The sequence below is a fragment of the Chionomys nivalis genome, chromosome 7 (assembly GCF_950005125.1).
Source record: "Chionomys nivalis chromosome 7, mChiNiv1.1, whole genome shotgun sequence".
Classification (NCBI taxonomy): domain Eukaryota; kingdom Metazoa; phylum Chordata; class Mammalia; order Rodentia; family Cricetidae; genus Chionomys; species Chionomys nivalis.
The window spans coordinates 84,164,134-84,186,167 of NC_080092.1; the positions used below are offsets into that span (position 1 = coordinate 84,164,134).

The 22,034-nt window shown below is 48.4% G+C and overlaps 1 protein-coding gene across 1 annotated transcript; it reads right to left on the reverse strand.

Annotated features, from left to right (window-relative positions):
- Window positions 1–9,499: 9,499 nt before the first annotated feature.
- LOC130878251 (reprimo-like protein) lies at window positions 9,500–10,399 on the reverse strand. Its single transcript, XM_057776111.1, has one exon. It carries the CDS (start codon window positions 10,103–10,105, stop codon window positions 9,752–9,754), a length of 354 nt encoding a protein of 117 aa, XP_057632094.1. The 5' UTR covers window positions 10,106–10,399; the 3' UTR covers window positions 9,500–9,751.
- Window positions 10,400–22,034: the final 11,635 nt, after the last annotated feature.

Consider the following 22,034-nt stretch of genomic DNA (forward strand, 5'->3'; position numbering starts at 1 on the left):
CAATCTATGGAAGCATTTTTTTTTTTTTGATTCAGGTTTCCTCCTTTCAGATGACACACCATAAAAGTTCATTTTACTATAAATTTAAAATAGAACTCAAACTATATACTCATAGTGAATATTTTGGAGACAACTTTAAAAAAAAACTAGGGGTAAAATGATACAAAAATAACATGATAGTCAGACGCAATGACTATCAACTGTAATCCCAGCATTCCAGAGGTTGAGGTAGGAGGATGACATGTTGGAGGCCAGCCTAGGCTACATAGTTTAAAAATAAGTCTTAAAAAAACAAAACAAAGCAAAAAATAAATTCAATTTTATTTATGGAAGAGGTACCAGAATTTAAATATTTTATCAAGGTCATCTTGGGCTGTATTGAGTTTGAGGCCATCCTATGTTATGTGAGTCCTTGTTTCCAATTAATATTATATAAATATATAATGCATACTTTACATATATAGAAGACATCTACAGTCTCATTCTTCCAGAATGAAGGTAGATATTAACTTCAGACTTTTCCAACAATGATGCTGTCAAAACTTGAAAGATAACTGCTAAACGAATCTGTATAACGTGCTTAATTTCCAAGCCAATAAAAAGCATAAGAAAAAGAAGAAAAGCAAATAAAATGAGGGATTTTTAAAAAGCTCACTAAATAAAATGGATTTTAATCACAATTGTGGAAAATCCATGGAACACAAGTAAAAAGATTTTATTTTAATAACATTCAGCTTCATGCAACCTACCAAAATAGAGCACATGGGAAATTTGCAAGGAGAATGGTCTGAAGGGAATACACACAAAGAGAAACAAAGCTGGCCTAGAAACATTAGCATACCACAGGAAAGTACAACTTGTATTAATGTCTAGCACACACAAAGCCCATTGCTAACCCTGCAGGGTGATAAGGGGAAACAGCTGCGGTGGTAGCTAAAGTGATCAGCACATGAATTTGAATTTCTCTTGCCACCAAATCCAAATATCTTTATGTGTGTGGTGTGGTGTCTCTGGGTGTGTTTGTGATGTGGAAGTCAAGAGGAGTCTCATGTGTCTCCAGCGAGGACTCTCCACTTTATTTCCTGAGGCAGGGTCTCTCACTTGAACCCAGAGCCTGCTGGTTCTATCAATCTAGCTAGCCAGCTTTCTGCCGGAGTACTGGGATCATGAGTGGGCCACCGTACCCCTGCCTCTGGCTTCTTTGTGGGTGCTGAAGGCCTCGGCTATGGTCATTATGCTTTTACACCAAATGCCTTATCCACTGGCAATGTCTCCAGCCTCCAAAGTTATTTATAAAAGGGCATAAGGGAGTGGAACCCACCTTAAGTTCCAGTAATAAAAATATTTATTAATCCACTTAAGTTGATTTCAAAAGACACCCATAATGAGCCATGTTTCCTGATACTTGTGTCCTGTGTCTTCTCTTTCCACTTTGGATCTGGACTCATTTTTAATACATAAACTGTGGCAGAAGAGAAAAAAATGCCAGTGTGTGCAGCTGTGGAATATTACTTTAACTAGGCAATGATGTGTTACATTTGTTTATGATGTGGATTACTATTTTAATTATGTAAAGGTTTGTTACATTTGTTAATTATGTAAATAAAGATGTGCTGCTGTTTCACCTTGCCTGCCTAAGGCACCTGACTGGTCTAATAAAAAACTGAGCAGTCAATGGCTAGGCAGTAGAGGGGTAGGCAGGGCCGGCAGGCAGAGAGAATAAGTAGGAGGAGACACCTAGGTTGGGAAAGAAGAAAAGAGAGAATGAGGGAGAAAGAGAGGGAGGAGCTCAGGGCCAGACAGACACGGAACAAGCAGGAAAAGTAGGACATACAGAATGAAAGAAAAGCAAAAAGCCCCGAAGCAGAACGTAGATAAAGAGAAACTGGTTAAGTTATAAGAGCTAGTGGGACAAGCATAAGATAAGGCTGAGCGTTCATTACTAACGATAAGTCTCAGTATCATGATTTGGGAGCTGGTTGCTGGCCCAAAAGAAAGCCTGTGAGAGTGTGCCAATTCTGAAGGTCCAGAAACTTCTGCTTTTGGTGAAGAAATCAGCCCTAAGTGCAGCTCTCCTTCTGAGAAGACTGGAGAAGGCAGTACATGGGGCTGAGAAGAACAGAGAGCCCATCATCCCTGACAAGCTTCCCCTCCTGTCTCCACCAATATGTCAGATATGGATACTGTGGCAAGTGTGTCACCTCTGCATGACTCAGTCTGGACGACGTCCGCTGCATCAGGAGTGCCCACCTAGGCCCATCTGACGCACAGAGTCACCAATTTAAAGCCCAGGGGTCAGTTTGTAGCACAGCTAAAGATAACCAAACAGCTACCAGTTCAAGGTTGCCGGACTCAGGACTTGCTAAATCTTCCCCCATTTACTCCAACAACACTTAATGTGTAGCTGTGATTTCCCCTTTCAAATGAGGACTCAGGAAGACTGCCACACAGCTATTCAGGACAGAGCCTGGGCTTGAGTCAAGGGTTTCTTGATTGTGGGCTCCACGCTCCCACCCACTGCATTTTGTGGCCAGATGGGGACAATCGGGGTGGAAAATACATGATGTTCCCAAGCAAATCCCTACGCCCTCCAGTATGAGCTCCTCCGCAGTGACCCTTTCTTCCTTTCATCAATACTCTGTGTTCTAGAGGAGGGAGGGCATGTAGATGCTACACCTGGGAACCACCTCACTTTTCTTTCAGTTCCAGTGAGAACGTGTTCCTGACAGGGAGTGTGTCCTGATCTCTGCCTCCGTTACCAGTGGGAAGGCTGAGCTTCATGAAGTGAGGAAGGACTGTCACCCAGGTTTCACAGATAAGGGAGGAAATGGCCTCTAATTGTTCCTGAGAGAGATCATCCGGTTAGGGTACATCACCAAATCTCTCCTCTGGGGTTCTCTGAACCCCAAGATTCCATAAAGTCTCTTTCTCCAGCTTCACATGGGTTCTGAGCCTCCGGCTGAGATGCTCTGAGCCCAGCAGGCTGTAAGAGTGCTAATATCATGACGATCCATGAGAATAGACCTTGGCCCAGGTGTTCTGCATGCGGGGCTTCAAGACCATGGACAGCTCAGCGGTCCCGCTACCTAGGAGCAGGAAGGAGGTGGGAGGCTGGGTACTCCTCAGGCAGAGCACTGGAATAATACAAGAATCCAGGAGTCTGGCCTTGTCATTTTGCATGAGAGGACACTCAGGAAAGGTGAGAGAGAACTTGTCCAAGTCCTCACACCAGGTCAATAGGGAGTCTACGCCCTTTCACCTCTTCGAGGCTCTCACATACCGGACTCCTCAGTGACCAACTTGAATCAAAGTCTCCCAAAAGAAAAACCTCATGCTCTTGGGAATGATCAGGAGAAACAAAATTAAAGAAAAGGGAGAAATAAGAGAAACTGAAAGAGTTCCCGGCCCTGATGGAAAGGTCTGTGATTTGGCCCCTAACTGCACACAAATTCTTGCCAGGAGCTTCCTACTTCGCCAAGTAACATTTCTGTTACTATGGCAACCTCATCCCAAATCTTATCTCCATGGCAATTCATTAGAATTTTTTTACCCTCTGGTGTGTATACATGTGAATGCCTATACATATACCACTCCCCAAATTAATGCAAAATCACATTTGTTTTTGAAGTGGTGTCTCTCATTATTCAAATCTGCAAGCCAGGAGAACAACTAGGCACATTTGAAGGTGGGCAGGGCCCAGACCATAGGGAAAGGTCCCCAGTGCTCTTTGAGGCAGCTCTGCCTTTTCATCTCTATTAAAATTTCCCCTGGTAATAGTGTCCATAAATTCACGCACAGACATAAAGAACCCCTGCTGGTGCCCTGCTCATAACAAAGACTTGGGCTCTCTGTGCTGGGGAGAAGTGCTAGGTAAGGAGAGAGAAGCCCAGGGGCCCCTGACTGCCACCTCTCAGATCACAGAGGTGCCCTCCTGCTGTGTTTGCCCCTGCACCCCACTTTGAGGCACTCCCGGAGCTGGTGGGCTAGGTGGTGAGTGTCCAGAAAGGAGGTGTCCACCATCCAAATGCTGCTTCCTCTTCCTTCCGTCCCTGAGCCTCAATTTCTTCTCTTTCATGGTGTGAGCATTATGCAGGGCCTTCAGCTGCACCCTGCAGAGCGCCAGGGCTACTCGGACAGCCTTTGGCGAGCGATGACCAAGCTCTGTCCTGTCAGTCAGAAGATGCATTCAAACAGTTCTATTCTACAAGAAGAAGCAGGCCCAGGGGTTGAAGCTTAAGTGGAATTGCTTACAGGACACCAATTATGAAAGAGGCTTGCAGATGAGTGACCAGGAACCAGAGAGAGGGGTGCCACCCCGTGGGCCTTTCCAGACCTGGCCTAAGACTCTGAATTCTTGAATCACATAATCAGCTCACTTTCCCCAAGCCCTCTGTACACCACTGGCTCCATCTTTCTCTCATTGCATCCCTCCATTCTCACCCTGTGCCAGTCACCTCAGTGGTAGAAAGTTACACAGATAGAGTGGAGCAAAAGACACAGGATATGGATGGAGGCTGACATGAAGACACCAGACCCTAGCTCTGCGCTGCCTGGCTAAACCTGATGTTTTGTTCATTCATTCGTTTTGTTTTGAGCATTCATGGTCTCGTCTGTGAGTGCTAACACCTAAGGTTGCTGCGAACATTAAATGGGAGATGTTTTAAAAGTTTGGCTCATAGATGGGTTCAGATGAGTGCAGACTCCACCCTGGAGAATGAAGGCTCTTCCTGGAGAGATGATGCCAAGAGAGCCATGGGAGAGAAGCTTGGACAGGAGCTCTCTGGCGACCGTGAGTCATAAGCTAAGCGTTCTCATCCAAGTCCACCTGCAAGGTGGGGTTGAGCACAGCTGGAGCCTTTCCACTCGCCTGGAGACAGGGTGACACCCAGCTGCAGGGGATCAGTTGGCTAAAGGATGATAGGGGCATAAGGAGAACCTGTGGCGTGTGTGATGTCAGGCCCCGGCATGAACCTATCCCTATCACTGTATGCTGCTAAGTGAAAACTGAAAACAGGCACACATTTCCAACTGATTGTTCAAGTCATGTTCAAAATGGCAATATGCTATCAGAACATTTTTAAAATTAAAAAGCCCAATTTTTGCTGTTTTGATTCCTAAACATACAAAAGGAATTATAGCAAAGGATCCACACTGATTCTTCCTGGCCGAAGGGCTGGAGCTAGTACTGCCCATTCTCTAGGTGTGTTGTTGCCGTGTATGTAAATTTCCTTGTGGAATAATTTTACAAGAAAAAACACACTGAGTGTGACCTCGACAGATTGCACTCACTGGTGTGAACTAAAGTTCAAGGACCCAAGCAAGGCTTTGGGGCCTCATGCCACCTTGACTAACTCCATCCTCAGTTGTCTTTGAACCTCATGTGGATCAGGGCAGAGATGCGTGGACACTTTAAAATCTATCTTTTCACTTAATTCACGATGCTATTGAGAGCTTTCAGATGTATCATAGTCTCACTTCTCATCCTCCCGGAGGTCAGCTAATGTGCTTATAGATGAGGGGACTCAAACTTCGGCAGGGTGAGCAGCTTTCTCTGGCATCCGGGAAATCTGAGGCTTGTCTCTTCAGTCCCAAGCCCCGTGTCTATGTATATACCTGCCTAACCCCCCACCCACTGCCCAGTCTTTGTTCTTTTTGTTTTGTTTTGTTCTCTGAGACAAACTACACCCCGTAAGGTGCCTTTCCTCCCCAACAAGGGATGACATTGTATGGAATATGGAGGAGAGGGCCCGGGCCTGGCTTCGAGGAAAGGTTTCCTTCACCAGGAGGCTCTGTGGTTGGCAGAGGACATAGGCGCCATGAGGTAGGGATGGGACCACCTCAATCCTCCTCCTCGATGCTTCTGCTCTGCCTCTTTATTTTCAGCAGACCTGGAAGCAGCTATGATTGGCCGACCTGTGTGTAGACAGAACCCTGAAGGTGGGGCATTGGCAGGGCAAAGGGGAGACCTGAGCCTCCTTCTGGGCCGCTTGCTTTGCTTCACCTTCCTCTCTCCTTTTCGCCTCCCCCCTCCCTCCCATCTTCTCCCTGCTCCCCTCCTATCCCCTTTCCTTTTCTCTCTTCCTCCTTCTCTTATTCTTGTTTCCTGCTCTAGCTAGAGTGGGAAGATGTTCCTGCACGGATCCTGGCTCTGGGTCAAGACAAGAGAAGTGGGGGTGGAGAAGAACCCCAGGATGAGGATTCCAGTGGCTGGAACCCTTGGCTGGATGGCAGCTTCGAGCAAAAGGTGGTGGCATCCTGTCCCCGTACAACACAGTTCTGCTCATGAAAGAACCATCAGCTGGGGGAGTGAGGTCACTGGTGACAGACATTGGGTTCTTTTGCTCTCTTCTTCTGAAACCAGCTCTGTCACCCCGGGCTGCTGCTGACTTGATGTGGTGCTGGGATAGGTGGTGGGTGGGGCTCGACAGCAGCTGTATACTCTTCCAGGGGAATTTTGACAGACAAGTGGGGGAGGGAGTGGAGATGTGGGTGGTAGCACTCCCAACTGTCCCCTGCTCCAGGATCAGAGGACAGGGCATAGAAGACTTGATTGGGTTCCAGCTGCCCTATCCCAGGACTGGTGTTGGTGCATGCTGGGAATGGACTCTTGCAGACCCCTGGCCCAGGATCACAGTAGACTTGCTGTTCATGTTAGTTGAGGGAATGAACGTGAGCAAGTCCATTAAACTGAACGTCAATCTCCTTGCCCACAACAGCAACTAAGAGGGTATCTGCTCCTCTTTCTCAGCAAGGTCTTAGTGTGTGTCTCGGGCAGCTTCTTTGGGTCTTGATTTCCTCATCTGTACAATGGGAGTGTTGATAAAGCCTTCCTTAGTAAGATAAGAAGTCAGTGCTTCACAAATTAGGGACCTCACAAAGTGTTCCCATTCTTCTTATGAAAGAACTTTGAAAACAGCAAAATGTGGCATGAATATGAATTGTTATTATTTTCCTGTTCTGGATTCTCATTTCAGAGAGCCAGTTCCATTTTACTGGGGAAGGAGTTCATACACTAAATAAAGTTAATGGTAATACTGGTATCTTTCTTTATTGGCTGTCCCTCAGGTGTCAGGCCCTGTGCTGGCCACGCCACATGAATGTCACAGGTGCTCTGAGTCCTATCACTCCGAGTGTGTAGACAAGGAAACTGAGGTGCAGAAGAGTTGAGCTACGTCTTTGTAGCCACAGAGCCAGGAAGCAGAACAGTGAGGATTCCTCAGATAAGGATTCTGCCTTCCTCCTTGCTGAGTCTGAGACCATCTGAGATATGGTCCCTGTATCACGAGCCAGCCTCATGGGGAGAATCTTGCTGCACAAGGGTTAGGGACAGAGGAAGAATTTTCTCCCAAAGTCCCAAGGCTTGAGAGCACGGTGCCTCACTGGTTGCTACCTCCCATAATCCTTCCTCCTTTTGTCTGAGGGTTATATAATTTAATCATAAACCCCCTTTTGGGGGCTGCAGGAGTAAGAATGATCACAGATATGACTGCTCCTCTTCCCCTCCTGGAATCTGTGCTTGCCTGCCTTTTCTTCCTTGAGTCCGGCCTTTGCACATATCTGCACGCGTGAACAAGCACCCATGCAATTTGCCTGTGAATGCATGCATGAACATTGTGGAATGGGCAGCCAGACATCCATGGTAAGCCTGGAGTGTTGTTGCATGCATGTAAAATTGGCACACAGGAAACTGAGACAGGAGCATCTTGAGTTCAAAGCCAACCTGGGTTACAGAGGGATACTTCTCAAACAGGTCTTTGCAGTGAGAGAGCCTCTGCAAGGCTTCTCCGCTAAGGCTTTCCTTTATTGGTGACTTTAAGCACAGAACTCTTGAACCAGCTCCCTCTCGTCACATTAGTACCAGGAAGTTCTTGTTGTTCACTGGAACCTGGCCAGGTAGACATCTGAAGCCCTTATTCTTGCCCAATCCCCCATCTCCTTCTTTAGGGGGAGTTAAAGAGACTCCTTGCTGTGGTCTAAGTGGCATTATCCTGGCCACTAGGTGCCCCAGACTCTAGGTACCTGTGCTAACCCATACCAAGAATCCAGAATCACAGTGTTCAAGTTTTCCCCATCTTCTAAGCCTCTCCCCATCCAGTCCGATAGGCTACCAGAGACAATGCTAATCATCAGCATGCCAATATTCATTTCATGCTGTGGATGCTGTGAGGGGGGTTGTCTCAGATATTTGACAAGGGGCTCTGTGGTACCTGGCCTCACTGGCCTGTCCATCCTACAGATGAATCCCCAGGTATGTGACTGAATGGCAGGATGGAGGAAGGGACACAGCTACATATCTGTGACTCCACAGAACTGTGTGGGAGACAGGAAGAGTCTGCATCCTTCAGACTCAATTGCCACTTTTGTTTTTGTTAAGAATCTCCCTGCCACCTCCTCCTTGCCCCAACTGTTGTCAAAGGGAGGCGGTCCCTCCTGCTTCCCATTCTAAAGCCAGGGAAGGCTTCAGCCATCTTCTCTCCCTTTCTCCTTCATTTCCACCCAGGTGGAGAGGAGAGAGCAGGGCATGCTCTCCTTTCCCTAGAAACATTTCTAAGTACTCTATGCCTGAGACTGGCCAAGAGGGTACATGTAGGTCAAAAAACTGGAGGGAAGATGGCCTGGGCACAGTTGTCCTTCAGAGCTAAGACTTGCTGCAAATGCCCCCCTTCACTTCCTTCTGGCTAGTAAGCACCAAGTCCCCACCAAAACTGGGTTTCAGGTCAACAGAGAGTGGAGGGTGCATTTCTTAATGGGAGGGTCTAGTGCACAGAAGAAATAGTGTTCGCAGGCCATTTAAGGGGCTCATTCCGAGGCCACCCATCTATTACCTGAAAGGGTGGGCCTAAACAAGCCCTTGGATGGGACTTCTAGGCTCAGCCTGGAATTTTTACGAGATCCAGCCCCTACCTACCCAAATTAACTTATCTGATATATTTATTTTATTCGCAGCCATCCGCCATTTGGATTCCGTTCTCTTTCTTTTTCCATGTCCACTTTATGGAGAAGAATAAAATTTCCAATGATTTAATTAATCTCACCAGCTGTCTGGCTGCCCCAAAGGACCTGCCTCTTCTACCACAGGAGTAGAAGAAAAACAGTTCTTTGTAGGAAGGAAAAGAAAAAAAACCAAACCAACAAAAACCAATTCCTTTTTCTCTCTCGCTTTGTCTGAGAACCCAAGGAGTTCCAGGGCTGTCTGCCCCCTAAACTAGGGACACCATTCGCTCCCTCCCTTCCCCTCAGCACGGGAGCGCGCAGACACACACACACACACACACACACACACTACAAATAAGATGTATCAGGAAACCCGACGGCTATGGTTTTATTACAAAATTTATTTTCAGATGCAATGCGAGATTAGCTGCTAAATCTGAGACTCTTCTGCCTCTTCCAGCACCCTCCTCGGAATCAGCCCCCACCAACCCGCCCGAAATCCCTATGCAAGTGACCTCAACCCCGCATTGCATCCCCCCCCCCCCCCCCCCCCGCTTCACTCCCACCCTGCCCGGAACTTCTCTTTGTAAAAAACCTGTGCTGAACCCTGCGCTCCCTACCCCCACTGGAGCGCATACAAAGTGAGAGCCCGGAGTGACAGTCCCTTCGCGCGCTCTGCTGCTGCTGAGTCCCGAGATGTTCAGGCTGGGGCGGTTCGAGCCACGTCGCTGACCACGGCCGGGGGCTAAAGCCTCCAGGCAGATGTTCTGCGGTCCCTTGCTCGCGGTGCTGCGACGTTGGCGAAGGCGGCCGGAGCTCAGTACAGTCCCAGGATGGCGGCGCCCACGTCCTTGGAGGGCCTGCGCTCCTGCATCAGAAAGTTGATCATGCTCTCGGACTTGATGAGCAGGTTGCAGCCCAGGAAGAAAACGCCGAAGACCACGGTGAGCGACAACACGCAGAGTACGGCGATCTGCGCCACGCGCGACACCCACAGGCTGCGTTCGTCGGGCGCCAGCCCCGCGGGGACCCCGTCGCTGGCGGTCAGCGGTGCGCCCCCGGAGCAGCAGTCTAGCCACGTGCCCAGCCCGTGGCTATGGTTCCCCAGAGAGGCCCGGGCGTCACCACCTGCCTCTTCCAGGCCGCTGTGATTCAGGAAGCTCGCGTTCATCGCGGCGCAGCGCCCGGAATCTGGGCGCGCGGTCCAGGGCGCGCCGGGAGCTGGCAGCGTCCGCGCTGTCGGGGACGCCCGGGGGGGCCCCTTGATCACCCTTGAGCCGGGAGGAGAGGAAGGCGGGAGGCAACCCACGCGCTGGTACTCTCGGTCCGCCTACCTTCTCGGCGGGAAACCGGCGGCCGAGAATAGAGAGCAACAGGCGGCGCGCGAGCTGGAGGGAGCCAACAAACAGTGCCTGGCAGTCGCCCACGGAGATCCACGCCAGTCGTGCCGCCCCGCCCCTGGCAACCGCCGAGCTCCGCCCCGCCCTACCCCGCCCTGCTCCAGCCCACTCGCGGCGCCCAAACTGTGGGGACACGAATCCCTCCCAGCGTGCAGCCTGCGCAAAACTGGCTTGAAAGGGTCAGAACCTCTGGGCAGCTCCTGCCCTCGGGCCAAGTAACCTTGACTCACTCTGGGCAGCTGCCGTTTTGTTCTGCTTAGAAAGAAAGCCGCCCCAAGGACCCGGTTCCTGGAACTGTGGCTCCAGAGGCGATCTGGAACCCTTCTCCACTTCATTTAAGGAGCGCGCGGGGTGGGGGTGGGGGCCGTGGTAGCTATGGCCCCCAGCGTTGCCCACTTCACCGGGTTTGGTTCTGGGTGGCCAGGCTGTGCCATACTGTCCCTGCTGGAGCCTCTCAGCTTTTCCCTGACTGAAGGGTGTCACAGCCATGAGAGCTCTTTGTCTCCTACCCTACGTCAGGCCCCACACACCAACCCTACTTAATACATTCATTAAAATTAAGTCATTTGGGGGAATTTTTATTTGTTTGCTTGTTTAATAGAAACAGTCATTGTAGACGATTTAGGAAGACAAATTAGCAAAAGTGGGAGGGAGGGGGCTCTAAAACTGCAAAATCCTGCAGTCCGGGGTTATTATTTTCTAGCACAAACTCTTCCCGGTTGTCTCTATTTGTGTTCCACACTGCAAATGGGAATGCAGTGTCCTGACTACTGTAACGAACATGCTGTTTCGTTCTGCAAGTATCTGGCCCAGACAGTCTGGGCTTTGCTTTTTGGCAGCAAGGTTTCTTTAGCAAATGCTTGGTTCTGTCCTTCGCTCATTCTTCTGGTCAGACCAAAGCGTAACCTGGACTTGGAGTCCATGTCTTTGACTCCGTCCAGCTGAAGCCCGGCTGTCTGATACAAAGGGTGGTAGTAGGAAGAGAATAGGGGACCTTTCAGGGCAATGCCTGTTCCAGTGAGCATGGCCAGCATACATGGCCAATGTCTTGGTCCATAAGCTTTCATTTATTCCTGCCTGTTCCCGACCCCCATCCACCATCCCTGGGGAGATTTCTTTGGATAACTTAGTGTGGAAGGAGGGACCAGAGATGTTTGCCCTTGACCTGGAAAAAGAGAGCTTGGGTTTAGAAAAGAGACCACCCCACCTGACTGAGGACAGATCTAGGCTATTCACTAAGATCTTGCTGGGACAAGAGTTAGCCAATTGCCTGTGTCCATCTGATTGGAGGCAGGCAGAGCAGGAAGCTTCACAGTGGAGGGAGGAGAGCCCGGGGGTGGGGTAGATCTGGAAGTAACTAGGCTGCGTGGCTCTGGCACAGAGTTCCTTACAAGAGTCCTTCCAGGTTTTGGCTAAAGCCACAGTCATCTGAAAGGTAGGCTGGGGCAAAAGGATTAGCTTCCCAGATCTCTCCATCTTAGTTAGGGTTTCTATCGCTGTGAGGAGATACCATGGTCATGGCAACTCTTATAAAGGAAAACACTATTTGGGGCTGATTTACAGTTCAGAGGTTTAGTCCATTATCATCATGGTGGGAAGTATGGTGGCACGCAGGCAGACACCTGTTGGAGAGGGATCTGAAAGTTCTACATCTGGATCAACAGGCAGCAGGAAGAGAGAGTGAGCCACTGGGCCTGGCTTGAGCTTCCGAAACTTCAAAGCTCATCCCCAAAGATATACTTCCTCCAACAAGGTCACACTTCCTTATAGTACCACTCCCTGAGCCTAATGGGGCCATTTTCATTCAAACTACTATACTCCCTCGGCTGTTGGCAGGAACCTCAATCCCTCACACTGGCCTTTCCATTTTTTTTTTCCCTTTCCTCATGGCCAAACTTGGAGAATGTGCTAGAAAATGAACAACTGGTAGAAGTGAGAGGGGAGAAAAACTGAGGCTGCAAAACCAAATGCATCAGCAGCTCTGTTGTTGAACTCTCGCAGCAAGCCTTGGCGAAAGAAGCCCTTACTTCCAGAGACCTAGAAGACAAATCTTACGAGGTCGTAGCTGGCAGTGTGGCACAGATAGTATATAAACCCATAATGCTCACAAGCAAGCCCACACTCTTTCCAGCACTTGATATATGTGGGCGGAGAGATGTGTAGATCTATGTGGGTGGATAGATGTGTATGTCATTGGGAAGGAAAGATGGGAAGTCCAAAGTGTGGGGCGGGGCCTCAGAAAGCCACAAGGTGTTTGTCACCTGGGCTGCCACCCACCAGAGGGAAGGAAGCAGGTGCCTTTGGGCCCAGCTGCCACCCACATGGGACTATTTTTACCTTCTACCTCAGCCACAGACTGCATCCCTCAGATCTGGAAGGGCCATGTGGACAACCTGGTCCCCAAGAGGAACTGCCAGGGGCCACCCAGAGGCTGCAATGTCCTGTCCTGCAGCTGTTCGAATGAACCTTTAGTTCTCTGGCACGTGTGGCCCATCAGGGTTAGGCTATCATTAGTGCTGCTGGCTAGCCGAACCCTGAGGACTAGAATGTCCTCATGAGCAGATACTGGGAACTACGCTGTAAACAGGCTAAATACGGTGTTCTATGCACACGTGAGTGATTGTAACAGAGGTTAGACCAAGTTAGTTTGCATGTTCAACCATCCCTTCTCTCCCCTTTAAAAATGTAAACGGTTGACCATGGAAAGACGGTGCACTTGGGAGAGGCCGAGAGCCCTTGAGTGGAGTTTACTCTGTGAAGCGCTGCAAGCAGCCCTCCTTGGTTCCTGTTTACACAGTTCATTACTTAGCAAGCTCTTCCTGAGGCAAATTTGTTTTCTGCCCAGTTCCTGTCCAAACGGTCTCATGTTTCCAGTTGGCAGACGGGAGGGAAGCCAATGACAGTTTTTACTGCACAGGGTACAGAATTGTACACTAGTTGCTTTGTTCACCCCTTGTTCACACGATGATGGCACTAGGGTTGTGCCCAGTCTGCTGTGGCAAGTGTGTAGAGGGGAGAGGGAGGCCCTCAGACTGTGGAAAGGGGCAGTGCCAATATAAGCATTGCAAAATGGAGAGCAGATACATTTGTCATGGGTATCAGGGACTTTATGCCTCACCTTCTGCCACCTGTCTGATTTAGGCTTGATTGACTGACTGACTGACTGACTGACTGACTGACTGACTGACTGACTGACTGATTGAAGAGAGGTCTTGCTATAGTGTCCTGGCTGACCTGGAACTCAGGATGCTCCTGCCTCAGCTTTATGGGTGCAGGATAACAGGTGAAACACCATGACCAGTTGGTTATAAAATATTAGATATAGCGTGAATAATAAAAACCCAGAGACAGATACTGGGGTTCAACGTGAAGGTCAGAAAAGCAAAACAGCCAGCCAGTGGCTCTTATCTCGACCTCAGTTCGAAATGGAGATCCTGCCTCCAGAACTCTCAGAGTGAGACTGTGTGTGAGAGCTGTCTCCTCCCATCTTATATTCCAGTCTAGTGCTGGGATTAAAGGCGTGCACCACTACCTCTCGGTTTCTATGGCAAACTAGTGTGGCTACTGGGATTAAAGGTGTGTGTCACCACTGCCTGCTCTGTAAGGCTGACCAGGGCGGCTGTTTCACTCTCTGATCTTCAGTTAAGTTTTATTTATTAAGATACAAATGAATTATCCCTACAAGTAGAGTTGCAGAGATCTAGAATATGGTTCTGCTGGGCTCCTGGTTGGCTGTGTGATTCTGGACAAGTCAGCCCTCCTCTCTGGGGTTTTGAATGTTTCATCCATTAAGCTGGGGAGATGGCCCAGGGAAGAGCTTGCCTTGCAAGCGTGGGGACCTGGGTTTGATCCTTATAAACTACGTTTCTAAAAAGGTGGGGGCATGTTCACATATACTTGTAATACCAGAGCTTGTGAGGCAGAGACAGGAGGACTCCCGAGACTCACTGACCAGATAACCTAGCCTACTTGGTGGGTTCCCAGCAGTGAACAACCCTACCTCAAAAAAGTGAGGGCAGATAGTGACCGAGGAAGAACCCGAGGCTGATCTCTGACTTCCACAAGCATGCACGCCCCCAAAGTGCCTGAGCTTCATGACCCCAACTGTAGAGGAGGTTGGTCACTATCTGCAGCTCTCAAACTGTCCTCTCTGGAGCAGCGGTTCTGTTACATCTGCAACATGAGACACTGACCTGAACAGGTTTCTTTGCTGCAAGACTTCTCTGGACCTTAAGCTCATGCTATGCTTTGGGAGTTCCCTACGGGGGTTTGGGATGCAGCCCTCCCGAATATCAACCAATATCTTGTGCTATGAAGCAGCACCTAGAGCTCTTTGGGAAATTCTCTGTAGCTCCTCTTAAGGCCCCGTTTCTTTATGCAGAACATAGATGATGCTGCAAAGTTAAATAAGGCCGTGCCTGGAAACAGGCCTGGCGCAGCACCTGGCACAGAGTAAGCGCTCAATAAATGCTGGTAGCTATTATCTATAACGAGGGCCTTCCTTTTCAGCACTGACATTCTGTACTTCCAACTGCAGCATGTAATTAAACCAAAAGCATCTGGCTTCCCGAGCAGAAAGAACAAGCCTGGAGGAAGGAAAAGTGGGAGAAGGCTCCTTCTGGGCTGCCCATTTGTGCACCAGCCTCCCCACCAGCCAGTACAACAGGGAATGGAGTAAGATGCCAGCCCTAATGACAGGGCTTGAGGAGCCTGCGGTTCCTTGTTAGCGTGGACCCTTGGGGGATATTTGCCAGTGCAGACATCTGGAGGGAAAATCAGGGCTGCTTTATGGTTGCTGAAGTTTGAATAGGCTTGGAATGTCTGTCCCCCAAGGGTTCATGTGTTGATGACTTTGTTCCTGGTTTGGCAGTCCTGGGAGACAAAGCAACTTTATCTTTAAGGAACCTCTAGACTAGGCATGGTGGCTCACGCCTATAGTACCAGCATGCGGAGGGGTAGGGTAACAGGCTCAGGCAGGTGAACTCCCATATGTCCCAGTAAAGCACGGGCTACAGTGTGAGGCCTTGTCTCACAAAAACAAAAGGAAGGACTGGGGATGTAGCTCAGCTGGTAGAACACTCTCATAAGGCCCTGGGCTTGACCTCCAGCACGGTATAAACCGTGCATGGTGTTGCAGACCTGTAATTCCAGCTCTGGGGAAACAGAGGCAGTTGGATCAGAAGTTCAAGGTCATCCTCTCTCTGCTAACTGACAAGTTAGACCCACTTGGGATATATGGTACCCTGTCTCAAAACAATAAAATGGGGTGCCACCTCCGAGAAGTCATGGGGGGCAGGACAGTCCCACCACAAGAATCCCAGGTCAGAGAAGAGGACAGAGAAACTTAGTAAGGACAAGCTGGCTAAAAATGATAGCTAGGGGCAAACAAGGCAAGCTGGGCACCCAAAGGAGAGGCCACAAGCTAATGGAACACAGGAAGCTTCAGGTGGCCTCTCAGATGACTTAGCGATGCCAACTCTGGCTGAGGCATGGAAAGCCACTCCCAGGCTTCACGAGCATATCTAAGGGCTCAGCACTGAGTCTCTAAAGTAATCGGATGGCAATCAGATACTGGCCCAAGGAAGGACCAGGCATATAGTGCCTCTCATCCCTTGCATCAAGGCCTGGGAAAGCAGGATGTGATTTCACATTCAGTTGTTCAGGGAAAGTGCTTTTGAACTCTGGACATTAAACAAGTACTTGGGGCATAGGCACAGGGGCTAGCTCTGGCTAAGCTTGTATTCAATCTTGTGAGGGAAGCCTGGCCTGGGGAAAATGGGTAATACTTGCTCTGTCTGCCTGAAACACCACCCACTATTTTGAGGACTTTCTCTTCTCCACTGTAACCAGTTATAGTAGGAGCTGCCCCTGACACATTCTTTTTCAGAAGCAAAGAACCTGTGATAGTATCTCTTCCACCCAAACTGTGTAGGCATGAGGATCCATTCGCCTGTGACCTGTGATTGACTGTTAGGTAACACAGATGAACCAGGAACTCACATATTCCACAAACCAGCCATATGACTTCTTCTGGTCAATGATGACTGAAAAAAGCTAGGGGCAGTTTGAGAAAAGATTATTTCTGGGTCTGGCTGTCTTGGTACACTCACCACAGGATCTTAACTGCAGAGCCAGGTCCTTTGCATGCAGTACCCATGGAGGCCAGAAGTGGGCGACAAACCCTTTGGAACCGGAGTTGCAGCTCCTTGTTAGTGGCAGAGAGGATGGATGCTGAGAAGTGAATCTGGGTTCTCTGCAAGAGCAGCCAGTGCTCTTCACTGCTGAGCATGTCTCCAGCCCTTGGCTAGATGAAATTTATAAGGTTTCATTTGAAAAAGGACCTTGCTACTGAAAATAGCATAGGACTACTATCATGAGAAAATGATAGTTTAACACTACAAGGGTTGGTTTCAAAGGAGACACCCACACTTGCTTTTTATAAGACAGATCAGTGACTAGCTGATGGACTACTTCTAGCCACCACCTGTTTGTATAAAGTAAGTTTACTGCAACAGACTCAGTCACAGACGCATTCTCTGTGGTTGACTTTGTGTGTGATAACAGAACCAAAGTTCCAAAGTTCCTTGCTATGGTTAGCAAGGGCTAAAATAGTACTATGTGGGTATTTATTTATTTATTTTTTAAAAAATGCTGCTATTTCCTGCTTCGTAAGATTTTAAAAGAGGGAACTGGGTTGAAGAGATGGCTCAGTCGTTGAGAGCATGTACTGCCTGAAGTGGCATTGAATAGCAACCATGCCAATGTCGCTAAGAAAGACATTATGTGCTTGTGATGGTTAGCTGTAATAGTTAGCATATCCTAGAGCCATCTGAAAAGGGAGTCTGAACAAGAGACTGTCTGCTTTGGATTGACCTGTGGACATGTCTGTAGGGATTGTCTTAACCAAGTCAACTGATATGAGAAGAGCGTGCCCAGTGTGGGCAGTGCCATTCCCTAGGCAAGAGATCCTGAACCTTTTAAGAGTGGAGAAACCAAACTAATCACAAGAAGGCAATCAGGCAGAATGCATGTATTCATTTCTCTCCACTATTCACTGGGAATGTAATGTGACCAGCTGTTTCAAGCTCTTTTCACGGTGACTTCCCAGGAGCGATGGACTGTCACCTGGAATGGAAAGCTGAAACAAGCTCTTTCTCTCCTAAATTGTTTGTTGTAGGGGAATGTTGCACAAGTAATAGCAACCCAGAGACAGATATTGAGGTTCAACCTGAAGATCAGAAAAACAAAGCAGCCAATCACTAGAAAGGCCTTTACCTCTACCAGATCTTCAGACTGAAAGGGCAAGATCATCTCCATGAATCCTCAGACTCCACACTCCACCGAGTTCCTGTCTCTTACCCTTTACATTCTTCTCTCTGTCCAGTCATACCGTAGCTCCTGTCTCCATCTCCCTAGTTAGTGCTTGGTGAAGAGTCCAAGAGGAAGAATACAGAAATGTAGATTCCAGAAATAAGAATGTAGAAATAAAGAAATACAAAGTTGTAAGCCTAGGAGAATGAGAGCAGGCTGTCGGCAGCTTTCTCAGCAGCGTAAGGATGAACTATTAACAGTGGGTTACTCTGCTTTACAGCTGATAGCTCTGTCTGCAAGACTGAAGTGGTCCTCTGCAAACTGAGGGTCAGCTTTTAGATAACCCTTCACCCCGCTACTCATGACCAGTAACTGATGTGAGATGAGTTACCTTTTAGCTGATGGGATGTACCTGACTTCCTGGTTGTGCGTTTTCCCATACCCTTCCCTGCTATACAAAACTGGCAGTATTGGGGAAGTGCAGAGTTTTGGTAAACACTGTCAGGGAGCGCCAGGGAAAAACAATGGACTAAATACAAACATTAGTTTAGCAAAAAAAGAAAAGAAAAGAAAAAGAAAACTGAAGAGCTGGACATTGGTGCTCAATGGTAAGCCCTTCAGCACTTGGGAGGCTAAGGCAGGAAAAGGACCACAAATCTGGGGCTAGCCTGGGTTACAGAGAGAGTTCTTGCCTCAAAAAAGAAAAAAGATAAAGACAATTTTGTTCATGTGGGTCCCCTTGTGTAGCAGCTAAGCCCACATGTTCGTATCAAATCCAACTTCAACTTTAGGTTGCTTCCTACCAGCTCTGAGGCTTTGGACACGATGCTTAATTTCTCTGAAGCTTAGAGCGCTATGAAGATAAATGAACCCCTGCTGGCAGTGCTGAGCATTGCATCCCCGCTAGCAGGGCTCATTGGGGTCAACAGTTGTTGTCCTAGTAAGGCTCTTCTGCTTCATCCCACTGGCATTCCACCATCACTTTCCCGTCCGCATTAACTCTGCTCTTCTTCTCCTCTACTGACCCATTCATCCCGATGTCCCGCTCTTTACCATGTGCTAAGCAGGCTAGCTAAGCTTGTGATGCTGCAGCAACACTCTGATTCCTACTCATGGGGCTCCAGGCAAAGTGAATGGGAGATTTCTCTAAAGACACCCTGAGGATCACAGCTCCCTGATGCCTTCGCCAGCTCTACAAACCAAATGTTGTGACTGCCCCTTGCTTGAGTCAGGACCCTCTTTTACAAAGATCTAGGAACACAGGGAAGTCTCCTGGTGCTGATGGGCCAACAAGGTGGAATCAGAACCAAAGAGACCAAAGCTGAAATCCAAGCTGTACCAAGTATAAAGGAAACAGTTATGGTCAACTGGGGAAGTCTAGCTAGGGCATCTAAGGGAAGGCACTCTGGAAACAGAAACTCCAAAACCTTGGACATGGTCTGCTTCTGCCCTCTAGTGGCTGCTGGCTAGCCCAGCAAGTATCAGCTTCAAGACGGTGGGCATTGTTTCCAAACTTCTAAATTATGCTGTGTTTCTCAATCATGCTTGACCTACAATTCCTTTTCACAAAACATATTTTAGTAATAGTAACTTCTAAAGATTTCTCAGTGACCCTTTGAAGTATTTCCATGCTATAACAGGCAGGTATTCTGTGTGAACATACAACAGAAACACAACTCAAGTCTGTTTATGGAAGAGAGGACTCACTGAGCCCCAGACAGCAGCAGAAGGTGTATGTGGGTCCCTGAAGGGTTGCCTCTGGGACTGGATCCTGGCCTAGACTCCAGACTTTTCACAAAGGCTTAGTGCCTCATAGGGCCTGTGCCCACAGAAATTCAAAATGCAGACTCTGGGTACTGTGCAAAATTTAAAAGCTCTGAGGAGCTTCAGTTCAGAACACAAACATGGACACCCCCCTGCAGCCCAGGGGCAGGGACCTGTGACTGCAGTTTCTCCTAAGAAGTCAAGGTGGCCCTGTTCCCAGAAAGGACGGGAGGTGGCAGGCCCGCCTTACATGAGACACCTTGCCTTCCAGACCCGCCTGCCAATTCTACCTAAAGCTTGGACAGTTTTCACAGTTCAAACCAGCATATTTACGGGAGTGATGACATCACAGAACCAGAAGGCTGGGGTGGCCAAGAACACGTGCCTTCTTGAGAGAAAAGAGAACCAAGAGCCGGATGATGAGGCTGGAAAGTGCTTGGTGAGGAAGAGGAGGCTCCTGTCGCAAGCCACCTTGTCCTGTAGATCTTCCTAAAAGGCCCTGGGCTGGCTGGAAGCTAGGGTTAGAGAGGTAGGTAGGCTTGGAAGCTGGATAGGACCACATGCTGGAACCACTGCCACCCTGAGGGAAATCCCTGAGGGGATTTAATGGACCAAGGCAGACCCTTCAGCTTTGAGAGACCTGTGAGGGCCATTCTGAGTCAGCATGGGGAGGGCTGCATGGCACATCTGTCAGTTAAACAGAGATATGCTATTTACCTGAAATCCTAATTCAACAGGGCCATTTGTTCTATTTGCAACAATAGAGTGGGTTAGTGAGAACCACCAAAGGATGTCCTGAGTGCATGCCGTGTAACAAAGACAGAGCAAGAGACCAGGAAACAAGTCAGGCCACCAGAGAAGTCATCTTGCCCTGCAGATGCTGGCTTTTGCCCTTAGCATCACACACCTGGTTTAAAGGGAAAAAGACACGCATCCTATGATGGGACCATCCCCCGTGTGCTCTCATGGGATGAGAACTTTGAAGGAGAGAACCCAGTTATTTTACAGATATTCCCTTCTTTATTTTTTTTTATTATCAGACTCAGGCTTCCCATCCTCGACCAGAACACCTCATAAGAGTTTATGTGTCTAGAGGTACAGAGAGTCCTTTGTGCCTCACTGACAATGCTGATTTTAGTTGCAAGGTCAAAACACTGTATGGGTTGTGCTAAGCAATATGGGAAGGATCAAGACAGTCTATCCAAGCTCTGACCTTTCTCCAGCTTCCACCACCTTAGACTTGATTGGTACCCATGTTAATTCTTGTTCAAACCAATCAGTATGCCTACACCATGTTCCTATTGTAGCCCAGAAATTTGCCACATTCCTAGGAGTCCTAGTTCCACTTTGTAAGGAACAAGTCTTGGGTGTTTATTTTTTTCTGAATCATTACATCATTCTTATTGAATAATTATTAATAAATAAATCTTAATTTCACACATGGGGTCCAGAGAGGTAAGTATGTTGTTCAAGTCACACAGCAGCCCAGCCTTTGATAGCTGGCAGTGGGTGGGAATTTAGAGTACTTGATCTTCAAACACACACACACAAACACACACACACACAAAAAAAAAACATTAAAGTGCAGGTTATTTCTATAACAAGATCACTTTTACTTGCTTTCTGATAAGCAAGCACCTTGAACAGAAACAAACCAATATAACCTACAAGTAGCCCACCAGGAACTGCGCAAGGCATGGTTTGCAGTGGTGAAGATCTTGTTTCACGTGTCTGCCAGTATGGGCTGGGGGCAACTGGCACCCCAGTGTTCCAGCCCTTCCTCTAAGGCACATGGTCAAACACGCACCACGAATGCTGATGAAACATAATCTGCTCTACTCCCCTTTGCCAACCTCACCTGGTGTGGGAGGGCTTTCTGTCTGTGTGTTGCTTTTATTGGTTAATGAATAAAGAACTGCTTTGAGCCTATAGCAGAGCAGGGTGAGATGGAGCAGAGCTAGGCAGGGAGGACTGGATTGAATGCTGGGAAAAGAAGGGTAGAGTCAGAGAGATGCCATGGAGCCACCACCAGAGTCAGACATGCTGAAACTTTAGCTGGTTAGCCACAGCCATGTGGCGATATACAGATTAATAGAAATGGGTTAAATTAATATAAGAGTTAGCCAATAAGAAGCTAGAACTAATGGGCCAAGCAGTGATTTAATTAATACAGTTTCTGTGTGATTATTTTGGGTTTAAGATAGCCAGGTGTCTGGGAACCAACAAGCAGCCCTCCTCCAACACTCACCACCCCATCCTGGTATCCAAATGCTGCCTGTGCCTAAATACTCACTACAGGAGGCCAGATGAAGCCAGAGTGGTCTTTGAGCTGTTGAATCTGGGCAATAGGTATATGGAGGACCATGAGATTACTCTTTCCTTTTGCGTTTCAATTTTCTGTGAGCAAAAATATGATATGAATAAAAATGAGCTGAGTGTGGTAGCTCTTGCCTGTGACACCAAGGCTCTGGAATCAGAGGCAGGAGATTGCTGATGCCAGCCTGGTTGTATGATGAGTTCCAGGATAGGTTTGGGCTGTAAAGTGAGGTTGGGGTGGGGAGGCAGGCACTGGAACTGACCAAGCATTGAGCACCGAGTGAGCAGAGGAATGTGGTTTTCTCTCTC